This window comes from Balearica regulorum, chromosome 2 (genome assembly GCF_011004875.1).
Source record: "Balearica regulorum gibbericeps isolate bBalReg1 chromosome 2, bBalReg1.pri, whole genome shotgun sequence".
Lineage (NCBI taxonomy): Eukaryota > Metazoa > Chordata > Aves > Gruiformes > Gruidae > Balearica > Balearica regulorum.
The window spans coordinates 25,341,819-25,355,646 of record NC_046185.1 but is presented as its reverse complement, the minus strand read 5'-3'; the positions used below and the strand labels follow the sequence as shown (position 1 = coordinate 25,355,646).

The 13,828-nt window shown below is 47.4% G+C and overlaps 1 protein-coding gene across 1 annotated transcript in view; it reads left to right on the top strand.

Moving 5' to 3' along the window:
• Window positions 1-7,651: 7,651 nt before the first annotated feature.
• Window positions 7,652-13,828, top strand: part of SDC2 (syndecan 2) — a 63,179-nt gene continuing 57,002 nt past the window's right edge. Inside the window, exon 1 of the mRNA XM_075743664.1 lies at window positions 7,652-8,213. Coding sequence (XP_075599779.1) covers window positions 8,154-8,213 — 60 coding nt within the window. The 5' untranslated portion in view covers window positions 7,652-8,153. The remainder of the gene's footprint in view (window positions 8,214-13,828) is intronic.

Sequence of the window (13,828 nt, the reverse complement as noted above, 5' to 3'; positions counted from 1 at the left end):
TTATCAGTGAGTTTTGCAGAGAACAATGGTGTGATTCTCCTCCGATGCCATTTTACATCTCTGTAGCTTCACTGACTACAAATGAGTTACTCCTGCTTTGCATAGTGTGAGAGGAGAATTAAGACCTTAAGCCTACCACTATTTAATCACATGCTTTGAACTCATTTTCTCTCATTCAGAATTTGTCCTTTGCTTGCAGCCCTGCATAATTCCCATTTTACTATCGTTAGGAAGCTGGTCATTATCGAGAATGTGTGTACTACCCTTTGATTTCAGAAACCCCAACTGAGGGATGCTCCAGCCAGGGGAAGCCCCACACCACGTTGTGGCATGGCGGTAGGTGGTGGCTCTTCTCCTCACATGGGCGTCAGACTTCCCTCCAGGACTGCTCTACAAGCACTGAGGGACACTGGTCATTATTTCGTTTCACCCCTAATAAGCAGCCTCTTCTACAGACGTGATGAGTTTGCAATTACACTCAAAAAAAGAAAAGCTTGTAACGTGAAAACGAAGCTTTTTCTCTAGCATGAAAAGTCCAGCTGCTTTTTCTCTTAGGAACAGTCAGACCATAGACTCTCCTTGTACTGCAGACTAATTTGTTTTGATGCTCACAGGATGTATATCCTGAGATTGAAATAAATATGCTGAAACATGTACGACCTGGACACATATTTATTTTATTCTTTTGGCTTCAGATCCAGTTCCATCCTGAGAAGGTAAAAACAACACCAACAGAAAGAGAAAAGGAAATGCAAAAAACCCAAATAGCTGTGATAAGGCTTGACATAGACAGATGCTCACTTGCTGTTGGAATATATGTTTATTTTAAATATATTTTTATGTATATATATGAACAATAAAGTATGAACAAGCAAGAGGTAGCAGATACTGTTTTAAAATACTTTCATCAATTATATACAAATCTGGACTAACTTTAGCATGTTTATTATGTGAGCAAATCCTGCAGTATCTGTTTACTCCCATAAGTCAGGAGGTGATAAGTGCTGTCAATTAATCCCAGTGATTTTTTCAGGTGTGCAGGCATTACTCATATGAATACGGATTTCCAGAGCCAGACAACAGAAATCAGTTAACCCAAGTGTGACATGTTGTGCATTATATTTTAAGAGTAGCATTAGGAAAACCTTTGCTGTAAAAACATTTCAGCTACAATGCAAAGTGCTCGGAGTTGAGAAACATCAGAATTAAGGTTGTCCTTGCAGCTAATGCCTTATGATACCATCTTTAATTACAGTCGTCTTTGTCATTGTCTCCATAGCTTTCAACTTCTGCAACAAAACGCTGCATGGATCTTACTGACAGCATTATCTCTCACTACACAGCCTATTATTTATGCTGATCAGCCAATTCAGTGTTGGGGCACACAGACATCTTTCCATTGCTATTTGCTGACAGCAGAGGAACGTGAAGCCTAATGTCCGGCGCTGGTAATTTTGAGGTCTGGAGGAGAACGCAGTTGCCCAATGATGGACAGGTATCATCCTGTCTTTGCAGGACCATCTCCCTGCCCTTCTCCTCCTGGCCACCCCAGGCACTGCGTCTCCCTGCTTTCCTCCCTCACTGCCCCTGGAGGTATCATGTGCCGTGGGTCTGATGCCCTGGCACTCACCGCTCTGTGCCAACGCCTTCATCCGCCCTCACTCTTGTCCTTCTCCCACTGTGCTGCTTCCTCCCCATATCCCCCCTCTTCCTCCTCACTCTCCAACTCTTACAACCACTGCCCCTCTCTTTATTCCTCCACAAGGAAATCAAATGCCCTTCTCTTCCCCCTCGCTGCGCAGGCACACACAGCAGACCTTGTCTTGCAAGTGCCGAGAAGAAATCTACAGCCAGCCCTTCTATTTGGAGACCAACCACAGAGACATTTCTGTGGCTCTGAGCTGGAACATGCCCAGCCTAGATGGGATTTTTAGATGTCAGAATTTAACAAGTCTCTGCCGAGCATGTACAAACTGCAAAGACAGTAATACTTAGACATGGTCCAAATTTGGGAATAATTTCCCAAATGTGTTGAAAACCAAATTTCTGGTGTTCAGTTGACTCCTTTTGCCAAATTTTTGCTCTTTGCTTCCATGCATGGAGGTAAAACATCTTCTCAGAACATTGTTTGAAGAAATTTGGCTTGCCATAGACAAAATAACATACTTTCTCCTAACCTTGCTCTTGGATACAGATGCACCATTCTTGATAAAACTTGCAAAACAAAAATAAAATGAAACAAATAAAGTCAGCCGGAGGGCTGATACCCAGCATAGGAAATTTCAGCTTGATGCATTAAACTTTGGCAAATGTATAAGCAACTGACAACAAGATATAATAATGAAAAAGTGTTGGGCAATCTCTGCACCTATAATTCATAACTCCTACACGTTTTAAGATAATGGAAATTACTCATGTTCATCAGGAATTGAATAGATGCCTCTGTTATTACTTGTATTATTCAGTTAGCAACAGCAGCCAAATGTATGTCTAACTGACTTTCATTAACTTCAGCAGTATACCTGGCAGAATTAAAATCTATTTCAATTCAACCCTTCCGTATTTTTCTCCTGATGTACCACATACAAACCTTAACCACGATATCATCTTTTGGGATAATAAACTAAATCAACAATACATTTCATTTGCAGGGATCGTCATGTATGAGACTCTTCCAGGTATGCAAATGTCTCAGGCAAATATTGAGCCGTGGCTCTAAATGAAACTTTCAGAGATAAAGAATTATCTTTTGTATTTTAAAGGTACATTTTGTCTTAATAAAAAAAAAAAAAAAAAAGAAAGTGTAATAGCCTTGATTAGAATGCCAGAACAGTAAATTTTACCCTGTTCAGGAGGCCAGCAAGAATTGACACTGAATTTCTCATGGCAATTAACATCCAGAGGCAAAGCTTGGAATAGAACATTTCTTGAGCCAAGTTTCATCATTTTTTGGTTGCCCTCGCTGTCAGTATTGCATCATTTGCTTTGCTTTTGGTGCTTGGTAGGCTCCTCTCTTGGAAAAGAGACCCCCAAATCAGCAAGGCACTCAAGGCACATATTTTACATTTAAAGGTTTCACCGACTTGCTGAATAGCAGGGAATGAGACCTGCTCTAGAATGCTGCCAAAGCCAGGCTTTAATGCCAGGTGTAAGGCAGTCTTTGAATCTGGACGAGTGGCTGGTTGAGATGTCCCCACCTAGGTGGGCATCACGACTTTCTGAACGTAACTCTTCTGGAAGGCCAGCTAACGCTGCTCCCACAAAGCAGATTACTCCAGATCCCCCCCTGTCTACAGCATCCCCCTCTGCACCCGTTGCTGGAGCGAAGCCCCCAGCCTAAGTTTATCTCCATGTCCCTTGCATTGATACTCACTCCTTTGGTTCCACAACGACAAACACAAACCAGCTCCACTTCCAGGCTGCTTCTGGGCTGCTGCACCCCACCCACCATCTCTTAGGAGGGTGCTGCTTGTGCTCTGCCCATAATGCCAGCCTTTTATTTTCTTCCAGGCTGCTCCTCACGCAGGGGAGGAACGCATGGTTTTCACCGTCCTCCTTCAGCTCTCTCCTTACCACTATTCTTTTCCACAGAAAATGAACAAAAAGTTTGTTTGCTGCAAGTTTTCTGTTGTCAGCTGTTGCCCAGCGAAGTTGCAGGCCAAGCTCAGACTTTCAGCTCCATTCATGTAAAGCCCAGCATTATAAACCACAGTATAAACCACATACAGTCCAACTGTATGGCCCCGGCGGTGCCACAGCAGACACAACAAGCACCAGTTGCTTAAAGGTGCCCTTAGCTCCAGCCATGCTGTTGTTTCAGCTATCGGGGAGCTCCTGGTTCTGTGCAGACATATTTTGCATTTCATATCTAACCAAAATACACAGATAGCTGGAATAAAAAAATAATAAACTGCATAAGTCTATGATTCAGAAGCTGTATAGCAGAAGAGGCCTTTGAATCAAAGAGAAACAATGATGTCCTAGAGTATTTTGGGGATGCTTAGAAGAGGTACCCTTGGAACAGAGGGTAGAAGAAGGATGCTTGTTCATATAACTACACTGTAAAGAACTGATGCAGAAAAGAATCATTCAGTGACATGTTAGGAAAAATTGCTGCCACCTCTCCTGCGGTTCAATGGTCCATGAGCAACAGTCCCATCCTACCACATCCTTGAATTCAGATTATAATACAGAAATGAACACAACTGCACTTGAGACATTTTTATAGAAGAGATGGGTAGTTTTATTGTTGTTAAATTAGAAGCATAAAATTTGGGAGTTTGAGGATGTAGAAATAATTTTCACTCTGAACTGCCCTACCGACATATTTTAGCAAGTTTATTTCAGATCATTGCCAGTATGGGTTCAAGCAGATTTAATGTCAGTTGCTTTCTTCCTTCTCACAGGTTCTTCTGCTCTTTGAATAAGCTATTTGGGAAACCTCTTATGACCTTTGATATGTGATGCCAAAGCTATCCCATCCTGGGCACAAATACAGCCACCGATCATTCGTACAACAAACATCACCTCATCACCCACTTGACTGCAGGCTCAGGGTTTTGCTGCGTTCGCTGGTGCTTTGGGCCAAGTGTTCTCAATCACACCTTGTATTAGTGGCCAAATCTTAATGGAGAAACTGCATGATTAGGAGCTCTCGTCCTCACGTAGAGCTCTTACTTGAGCCCTGCAGGTTGTGCAAGACACCTGGAGGACCTGGCCATGCAGAGACGAACGTTCGATAAGTTTTTGGCAACTTGTTAAACACACTTATCCTTCATTGTGCCTTGGCAGACATAGGCTGGAAATCTTTTTCCCTACATTTCCAAACTTGCTTTTTGCAAAGCTCCCATCTCTGTCTAACCACAACCGTTCCCTAAAATGCCAGTAACTCCATGGCATGGAGGTCTAAAAAGGTCCTGCAACCTGCAACCCTGTCTGTCCTCTGCGGTACTCCTAGCTTTAGAAATGTTTGTGTTTGTGCTTTTACCAGCTGGTGTAAATGAGCCAGAGCCAGGACCACAGGCTACAAATCTAGGAGGTTTTTTTCCCCCCCAAGGAGAGACCCAGATCTGAATTTTCACATTTGGTGGGCATTTGGGTTATAGTTGGGGCTTTTCTGTAGTTGGTAACCACATTGAACCTCTCGCATCCGTCCAGCATATAACACGTTCTGTAAAAATACAGCCTTTGATGAAGTTTGTCCCTTAATCCCATTTTAATCCCACTCCAGCGTGGTTTGACTCAACATGAGGGTTGTGATCAGGTGGCTGGTGCCCGTCAGAGGGCTGGGGGGACTCAGGGTGGCACAAAGGCAGGGTGGTGATCGGTGCCCAACAGTCTGCATCGGATATACCCCAGCCTGCAGCTTTCTCTTGGCAGCTCTGTCGCATCGCCTGGCTCCGATTACCCTCTCGCTGCAGTTCTTATTACATAATTCCTTTGGGTTAATAACACTTGGTTTCAGCTTTACGCTGGGCCTCCCACTTGCCTCTGTCCCTATAAAAGCAGGGTGACAAGAGGAGCAGGTGCCGAAGCACTTGGCTGTGATAAGGTAGTGCAGCCGTTCTCCGTGGGACCATGCATGGAAATGCTGCTACCGCTGTACGGTGCTCCCAGCCGGAGGGCTCAGGAGCGTGGGGAGGTAGCGCGTGGGTCCCAAGACAATCTTTTGTTATTTCTGTGACCCACGAGGATTATTTCTTTTCTCTTCTTTCCTCCTCATGCTCATTTCTATCTTTCCAAATCATCCATCTGGCTTCTGGCCTTCAGTTTTGCTCCTTCTGGTATTAGTGCATGTGCTTAGCTTCATGTTTGGCATCAGAGATTGTCCCCACGTAGGTTTAAGGATGTGTGTAGGCATTTGGAGGTTTTGCAGGTCTTAGCCCCGAGTCCTTCTTGGGCACTGCCCGTATGGATATGCATGGTCCATGAGAGGCCCATTAGCTGCTGTTGTCTTTGCCTGAGGAAGGTCTTCCCTTTGCTGGTTGCAGGTGATATTTTGGTGTTTGATAGATTCTACCGAGTACATAAATCCCTGATAATCGTGGATTGTAACATGAAAGAAAAGGTGAGCTTGGTTTATTTATTAAAGACATGCCTGAAAGGTCTGAATGCTAAAAAAATACCCTATTGTAGTAAATCACCTGCCCCTTGGTGTGTGACAACCCTTAGGATGCTTCCTGTAGTCAGCTCTCTGCCTGTCTTCACATTTGCTCTTTTATGTTATTTGTTTCTAATGCAGCGCTCTGTTTTCCTGCTGTTAAGGATCCTGCCAGCATAAGGAATGCTATTTCTGGTTTCTGCTTTAACTTGGGGCAAGATGCAACCTCTTCATCTCTCCCATCCCTGCAGATGGAGGTGTCTGTAAGACCCTGTGCCAATGTGAGGTCCTACAGATTTGGCCCAACTGGAGTTTTCCTCCCTTTCCTTCACTGCACTTCGCTCACCCACATCAAACAGCACTGAAATTGTTGCTTAGTTGGATTGCAATCCTGCTGCCTACCAAGGAAGAGGATACACATAATTGGGTCCTAAGTATTTGCAGCATACTTTGATGGAGAAGGATTATATTAAACAATACGTTTAATATAAGGAATATATGAAGCGATCTGTGTGTGACACCCACAAGGAGCAAACCATTAAAAATCTGATAAGATTTCAGTGGGGAATACAGCCTAAAAATCAATGACATTCTGCCAAATTAACTTTATTTTATTTTCTTACATAGCATTCCTGTTTTGATGGGAAGGCAACCAGAGTGGGAATCGAAGGCAGCTGGATCTCAACACCACCCATTGGCAGAAGTGTGCTGCAGAGCACGGGGCAAGCAAGGTGAAGGGCATGGAAGAACATCTGCCTGGGAAAAACATCTGCCTGGAAAATCTCGCTGGGCTCTTCTTGCCCCCTCCGGGGCTGGGGTCCTCTAAGATGGATAGGTTTCGGTAAAACAAAAGAGACCATCATGGTCCTTGTGACCATTTGACTCGGGCTATAAAACGCTGCCTGCAGCCTTCTGAATTAAATCACAAATGGTAGTTTGCAAGCCAGACTGATATATTTTGCTTTCCCTTGTCCAATGACTGATGTAATATATGGACACGTTCAGTGGTGGAAACATACTGGCATATGCAAGTGTATGGGGCTCTGCAATACCACCATTTTCCCCAGTTGAGAAATACCATGGACTAGTCATAGCAAGACTTCTTGTTTTGGCTTCTGGAGTACACATTCTTGGGGCTGTCAATTCTTGCAATATTTATTTTGAAGACATAGCTCCTGGATCCATGTAACTGGGTGCAAATCGCAGCCCTCTCTTGCCTGCCACCCCCTCACCCCCTACAAGTTTCTAGTCTTCTGCTTGAGGGAGGAAAGTGCGAAAAATTGAACTGCGGGGCAGAAAGCCAAGTGGGGATCCAAAACGGGCTGGCATTTTGGGATATCCCCCTTCCCCGTGATTTTTAACTCCCCGCAGTCCTGTTCTTTTCCGACACTTGATGCTGCCACCCAGGCTAACTCGGGAGGGTGCCGCGGAGCAGCGATGCGAAATCCGGCGGCAGAGCGCTAAAAACACGCGACAGCGGCCAGATTTCCCTTGAAAAGAGGGAGCCTTTCCACGTCCCCGCATTTATACCGGGCCAGCCCTCGCTCGGTCGGCCCGCGGCGCTGCTCATGTTTTCCACTGGGGGGGAGAACGAGAGAGGGGAGACCGGGGCGGAGGAGGAGGAGGTGGGGGGGGGGGTGTGTGTGTGAAAGTTGCTTGAATTTGCGAGGGGCGAGAGCCGCCGGCGGCGGCGCGCCGCCTCCTTCCACTGGCTGGGGGAGCTGCCAATCTGTGTTGTAATCCTGCAGGAATTTCTGCGGGGTTTAACTGGGAGCCGCGCCGCCGCCGCCGCGCACTCGGGGCGGAGGGAGGGCGGCGAAGCCGGCAGCACGTAACCTGCAGCCCGGGCGCCCCAGCGCCGCGCAGCATCGGGCCCGCCGGGCAGCGGCGGAGCGGAGCGCGGAGAGGAGCTGAAGAAGCGCGGCGGTCCGGAGGGCGCCCGCGGCCCTACCCCGCGCCCCCCCCGGGCGCTGCCGAGCGCCGCCGCCCCCCGGTTTCTCCTTTGTGCCCGGCCCCAGGCGGCAGCCGCCGCCGCGCCGGCTCCGCGGGAATAATGCGGGGCGTGTGGCTAGCGCTCACCGTCAGCTTCGTGGCCTGCGCCTCCGGGCAGCCGGTGAGTACCGGGGCAGGCGGAGGGCAGGGGGGGAGCGGCAGCCCCTCGGGGCGCGGCGGGACGGGACGGGACGGGACGGGGGCGGCCGCCTCGGGTCGGTCTGCCGAGCGTGGGGCGCGCAGCGCCGGCCCTGCCCCGCGGTATCGCTGCCCGCCGGGGCACCGGGCTGGTTCGCGGGGGCACCTATTGATAGCTGAGCGCTCTACAAACAGCAGGACACCCTCAAAAAAAGAAATGAGACCTCCCGAAAATCCCACGCAGCCGAGCGGAGCACCCTGCCGCCCTCCAGCGAGCTCCATCCGAAGTTTGCCGCGACGACCCAGCCGCCTGCCGGCCCCGGAGCCCCCCCGCCCGGTGCCTCTTTCCCTGCCGCCCCGAGTACGGGGCTGCCCGGCGGGCGAGGGGCGGCGGAGGCGCGGAGTTGGGTCCGGGAGCCCTCGGGGCGCTGTGTCCTGCGGGGCTTTGTACCCATCCCGGCCCAGCTGGGAGCCGCCGGGCCGCACCGTGTCCGAGCCGGCGCCCGAGGAAAACGCCGCCTGCCCCCGGCTCCGCGGGCGGTGAGGCGGGAGCGTCTCCTTGCAAAATCAACCCAGCCCGGCCGGTTTCTGAACAGAGCAAAGAAAACTAACTAACCTTGGCTGCGCGGCTCAGGACCCCTTAAAACCTTCGGATACACTGCGCTGCTGCGCCTCTCCTTGCGCGGATGCGCAGCGCTGCGCGCCTCCCGGCCAGCCGCCCGCCCCAGCCCTCAGTGCCGGCTGCGCGGAGCCTGAGCCAGCCGCTGGCCCCACCGGCCCTTCCCCTGCGGTCTTGCTCCGAGATGCTCGGGATAATGCTGCTGTTTACGCTTTTTTCGAGCCACAAGTGTATTTGCTAACCAGGGACTTCTGCTTAATGCAATTAACTCGGTTGCCGGGATTTGTACCTCTGGAAAAGCCACTTCTCCAGCGCGGAGCTGCTGAAGGCCGGCCAGAGGGTTTCAGTCTTTTCCATCAGTGGATCTGAGATTGTCTTGAGGGAAGGGGGCGTGCAAATGACACGGTTGCAGTGTTTGGGCAAATATTAGGAAATAATAAATTGAGGTTTCAGTATGAAATTAAAAAAAACATGACAATTTAATCCAATTAAAATGAACTGCTCCACTGAACTAAATAATGTCACTAGCTTGGGTTAACTTTTGAAGTTGTCTAGCTGTTGTATAAATTAGCCCAGTCACAGCCTTAGTGAAATCTGGCTCATCGTTAGGGATTTCTAAGGATACAATTGCAAAACACTTTTCTTGAGGACTAATTAAAAAAGGGTTGTGTAGAACACCGACTCCTGTTTCCGCTAAGTATAACTGCACTGCAGAAACACCCTTGGCTAATGAGGTACAATATACTTTAATTTTATAGAAATGCTGTTATTACAAAGTTCTCTGATGGTGTAGCAACTATTAAACTGCCACAGTAATTAGTAAAGTATTAAGTTTTATGTTTTTTTGCCTTAGGATGAACGCGCTGCGGCAGCGTGAGGCGGGTTGTTGGGGTGTACCGGAGCAGCGTGGTTCGGGGGGCAGTGGGGGAGCGAGGCGGGGGGAGCCTACCTGGCCCTTGTGCAGCACCCTTGCTGCTGCCAGAAAGTTGTGGAGAGATTGGAAAAGTAAAGGGAGAGTGGGTTTTTTTCCCCTTTTCTCTCCCCCTCCCCCCCTTCCTTTTTCTTTCACTATGTCTGGGAGCAGCTACATGGTCCCTTAAGGTAGGATTTTGTAGACTGGTCTCTGGGAAAAGATAGATGCCAAATCTGTCGTCTCTGCAGAAGGCTGTCCTGGTCGTAAGAGGAATTTTTTATGGATGCTTAAAAAAACCTGCTGGCTCAAGTGGTTTTAGCTCTAAATTTCTTTCCCTTTGTTTGATTCTGCTATTTATTATTATTATCTAGGCAAAGCTGTAAGGTAAAAATCTGATGAAGTAAATTATCCAAGAGTTTTTTGAGCAGGGGAGGGGAAGACAGCAGGAGATTTTGTTTCCTAAAGCAGCGAGTTCCCTGTGTTTGCTTCATGTAACCAACAAACCCCTTTATTGGGGTGGGCCAAGTAGATGTCAGAGCCACGTTAAAAATGTACTGGAAATGAGACCTGCCACTGAAACTGGGAGTGGTTTGTCCGTGCTGGGTGCATGCTTTGTGTGTCCTGACATGGGCTATCACGCCGCAGATGCGCTCCGGCGTGCCGTGCCATGTCCCCGGGGGGAGCAGCCATCTGGGGACATGGCGGGGACACAGAGGGTGAGGGGGAGCCCAACCTTTTCATGCCAACCTGCACGTGGTGGCAAGCGTTGCCCACATCAAAGGTGGTGGATCGCAGCCAGGGCGTTGCGGGGTGGTTTGCTGCCACCAGCACAGTGTGCAGTGAGATGCCAGATTAGAGTGGGGTCCGGTAACCCTGGCAGGCCTGGAAGGACACGGGGCGGGGGGGGGGCTGTTCACCCAGGCTTGGCTGAATGGCAAAATAATGTGCTTTTTAGGTACCTTCAAGGTTTCCTGGTTTGTTTTTAGGAAAGGGAAAGAGAGTGACATAAAACCGCTGGAAAAAAAAGGCAAACTCTGTAAGTGAGAGGCCTGATGTGCCTCTTAAAAGGTTGGGTCCGGTCCTGATGATAGCAGAAGTCAGCTCTTGCTGATTTTAATAGCACCAGAGAGCAGTGCCAAGTATCCAGCTGTACTTGTCAGCTCCCACTCGGAAGAGGCTGATAAACCTTTCCGTTTCGTCCTGGTTCGCAGCAGTGGGACGAATGGTTTTCCAGAGCTCGTGCGATCCTCTCTGCAAGCCCAAGCGTGCATTGGGAAACGTTGCTGGCTAGCAGGTTGTGCTGCACACCACAGCGTTGTAGTGCTGCTCTCCTAACAGAAGGTTATTCGTGACTCTCCTCTTCCTCAGTGAGGTTTCTGGAGTCTTGGAGACTTTGCTTCACATCAGCAGTGCGTGTGTGGGGTTGGTTTTTAGGCTTTCAGTAAAATAGAGCACTGGGGCTTCAGCATCAACTGGGTGGTCTTTCTTCTGTCAGCGTCTGAGCACTGATTTGTTGGCATAAATGTAGTTATTGAAAGATGATACAAAGATAATATTTGGTATATTTTTGAGAAATATTTAGTATTTTGGAAGCACACTGCTATCATTTTCCTGCATTTGTTTTTAATGGTTACTTTGCTTTTGGAATTTGGAAAATTCCTAGTGTGTTGGAGAGGAGGAATGTTGCTTTTTTAACAAATGCAGCTCGACTTTGGAGATAGTAATTAAAGGAGAAGAGAGAAGAAGGGCTGAAGAGATAGGTGGCGTTTCAGATTTATATGCCGTGCATGTCTCCCCTAAGCGTGTTAAATCTGCATTGCCAAGTAAGTTCCAAAGAAAGGTAGGAAATTTTTTAGTCTTGATTTATTTCCACCCTTTCCCAACTCACGTGAGCTTTTTCTTCTCAGGGTAGAATGAATAAATATCCATCCATTGCTTTTTGTGGCTTGGCAGTGCCTGTAATCAGCCAGCAGCATCTGCCGTGGCTGCTTCCCTTGCTCTGGCTGAACATCTGGGTGCTCCCGTCCAACAGCTGCCTGCACTGCCTTGCACTGGAAATTCGGGGACCTCTGGGTTTTGCTACCAATCTCGGGTACTACGATTCTGGTGCTGCAATGAAGCTGCCCCTTATCTGGATGTTCTCAGGAGCCACTTTCTGGGAATAGGTTTCCCTCCCCGGTTAGCTTATCTTTTAAAAATTAAAGAACAGATGATTCTTGACCTGAGATCAAACACTGAAGCAGTTTCTCTTTTTAATGTCTTAGCCCCAAGGTCTGCATTGGAACTGACTTAATATTCAGGCCTAAAGTGCAGAGATGTTTTCTCTGCATTTTTTTCTAGATCCTTATCGAGGAAATAGGCGAGAGCCTCGTCTTCAGGAACAAGTTGGGACAAATATCTCGAGGTTTGAAGTCAGGTACTGGGATTGTGGTTTTTGAGCAGATGATACCTCTGTGGTAGGTTTGAGGCAATTGCTGCAGCTAATGGGATGAAGATGGTGGACTTTGGAGAATGAGCCGTAAGCCTTGGGTTTGTTTGAAGTTGTGATGGATCTAAGTCTCTGTGGTCCAAATCTTAAGTGTAATCTCAGGATGACCAGATCAAGGCCTGATTTCTTGACTAGCAGAGGTCAAAGCCTAATTTCTTGGCTAGCAGAGGTGTGAGTTATGAAAAGCCCCACTTCAAACACATAGCCATGATCTAATGCCTCCAGAGAGGGTGGTGGGGAGCTACCTGCCGTCCTTGGTGTGGGAACGTGGTATTTTGGCAGGGAATCCTGAGCCTGGAGAAGAGCTTGTTCCTCCCTGCAGCAGCTGAGCTCCTCACCGAGCAGCCAGTTGTTTGCAGAGCTCTCCGTTTGCCCTGCTTTTCATGGCCAATTGTCTTTATAAAACGTCAAGCAGAGGCATATGGATGGCATTTATTAATTACATTATCTCACCAAATTGACTTGTGCCATTGACCAGTTTAAACATTTTCCTTATGGCAAAGAATTACAGGCTTTAGTAAGGCTCAGCGGCTAAACAAAGGACTCTTGTCTAGTTACGGAAAAGTACTCTCTTGTCTTCTGAATAGATTTGACTGACTATGATTTTTAACAGAAATGTTGTGTTTGAAACTGGCAAGCTTAGTCTAGGCTCCATGTAAGACCCTACTTGAATGGAAATCATGAAGATGCCCTCTGTGCTGCCACGTTTGAGAGAGGATGCACAAGTCAGGAGCAAGCGATTTGGTCCACATTCAAGTTGCTTTGCTCTCTGTGGTGTAGCAAGTATGAGAGAATTACTTTAGGTTGTTCTGCGAACAGCTTGTTGTTTGGTTATCTCCGATTCATGTTTACAAGACAATAATAAACTGCTATCAGGAGTAGTAATTTATTCATAGGTTACATGGCACTATTCAGTGATTTGGGAACAAGATTTCTCTTGCTCACATTGAAGTATAATTTGCAATCTCTCCAGCAAAGACTGCATTAGTGTTTGACCCTGTAATAATGACAGTTCTCTGTATGTATGTTGTTTTCTTGATTAGCTCAGCCCTGAGGGATGCTTTCAAAAGCATACTAGATATTTAGGCAGAAATACAAAATACATGTAATCCTCAAAAGTATTGGGAAACTGATTGCAGTAGGAGAAAAAATAGCGTTTAACAACCGTTTGCAACAAGTACTTTTGCATTGAACAAATGATTTTTGTTGACGTCTCAAGTAGGGGGTTCATTTAAAGTGAAATAATGACTAATAGGGTGGTGATGAATCTGCAGAACTTGGCCTTGTCTGTAGATAGGCTATTAGTGTGTCACATAAGCCGTGCTTAACTAGAGCCTGAGCTGGACACTCCATCTGAAATCACTATTTTTAGTTTATATATAAACAACTTCTTCAGAAATCTCCCTTCTAAGCTAAATTGTTTTGTTCCAAAGGTGAGTTGATTTGGGAAAGCTCAAATAAAAACCTCTTTGGCTGTGTTTGAGTTGTGAGCGTGAAGATAAATACATACTTTGTACTCTTATTAATGGTAAGGAGACAAAGGGACTTGCAGAAGGTCAAACAGCCTATAGTATACAC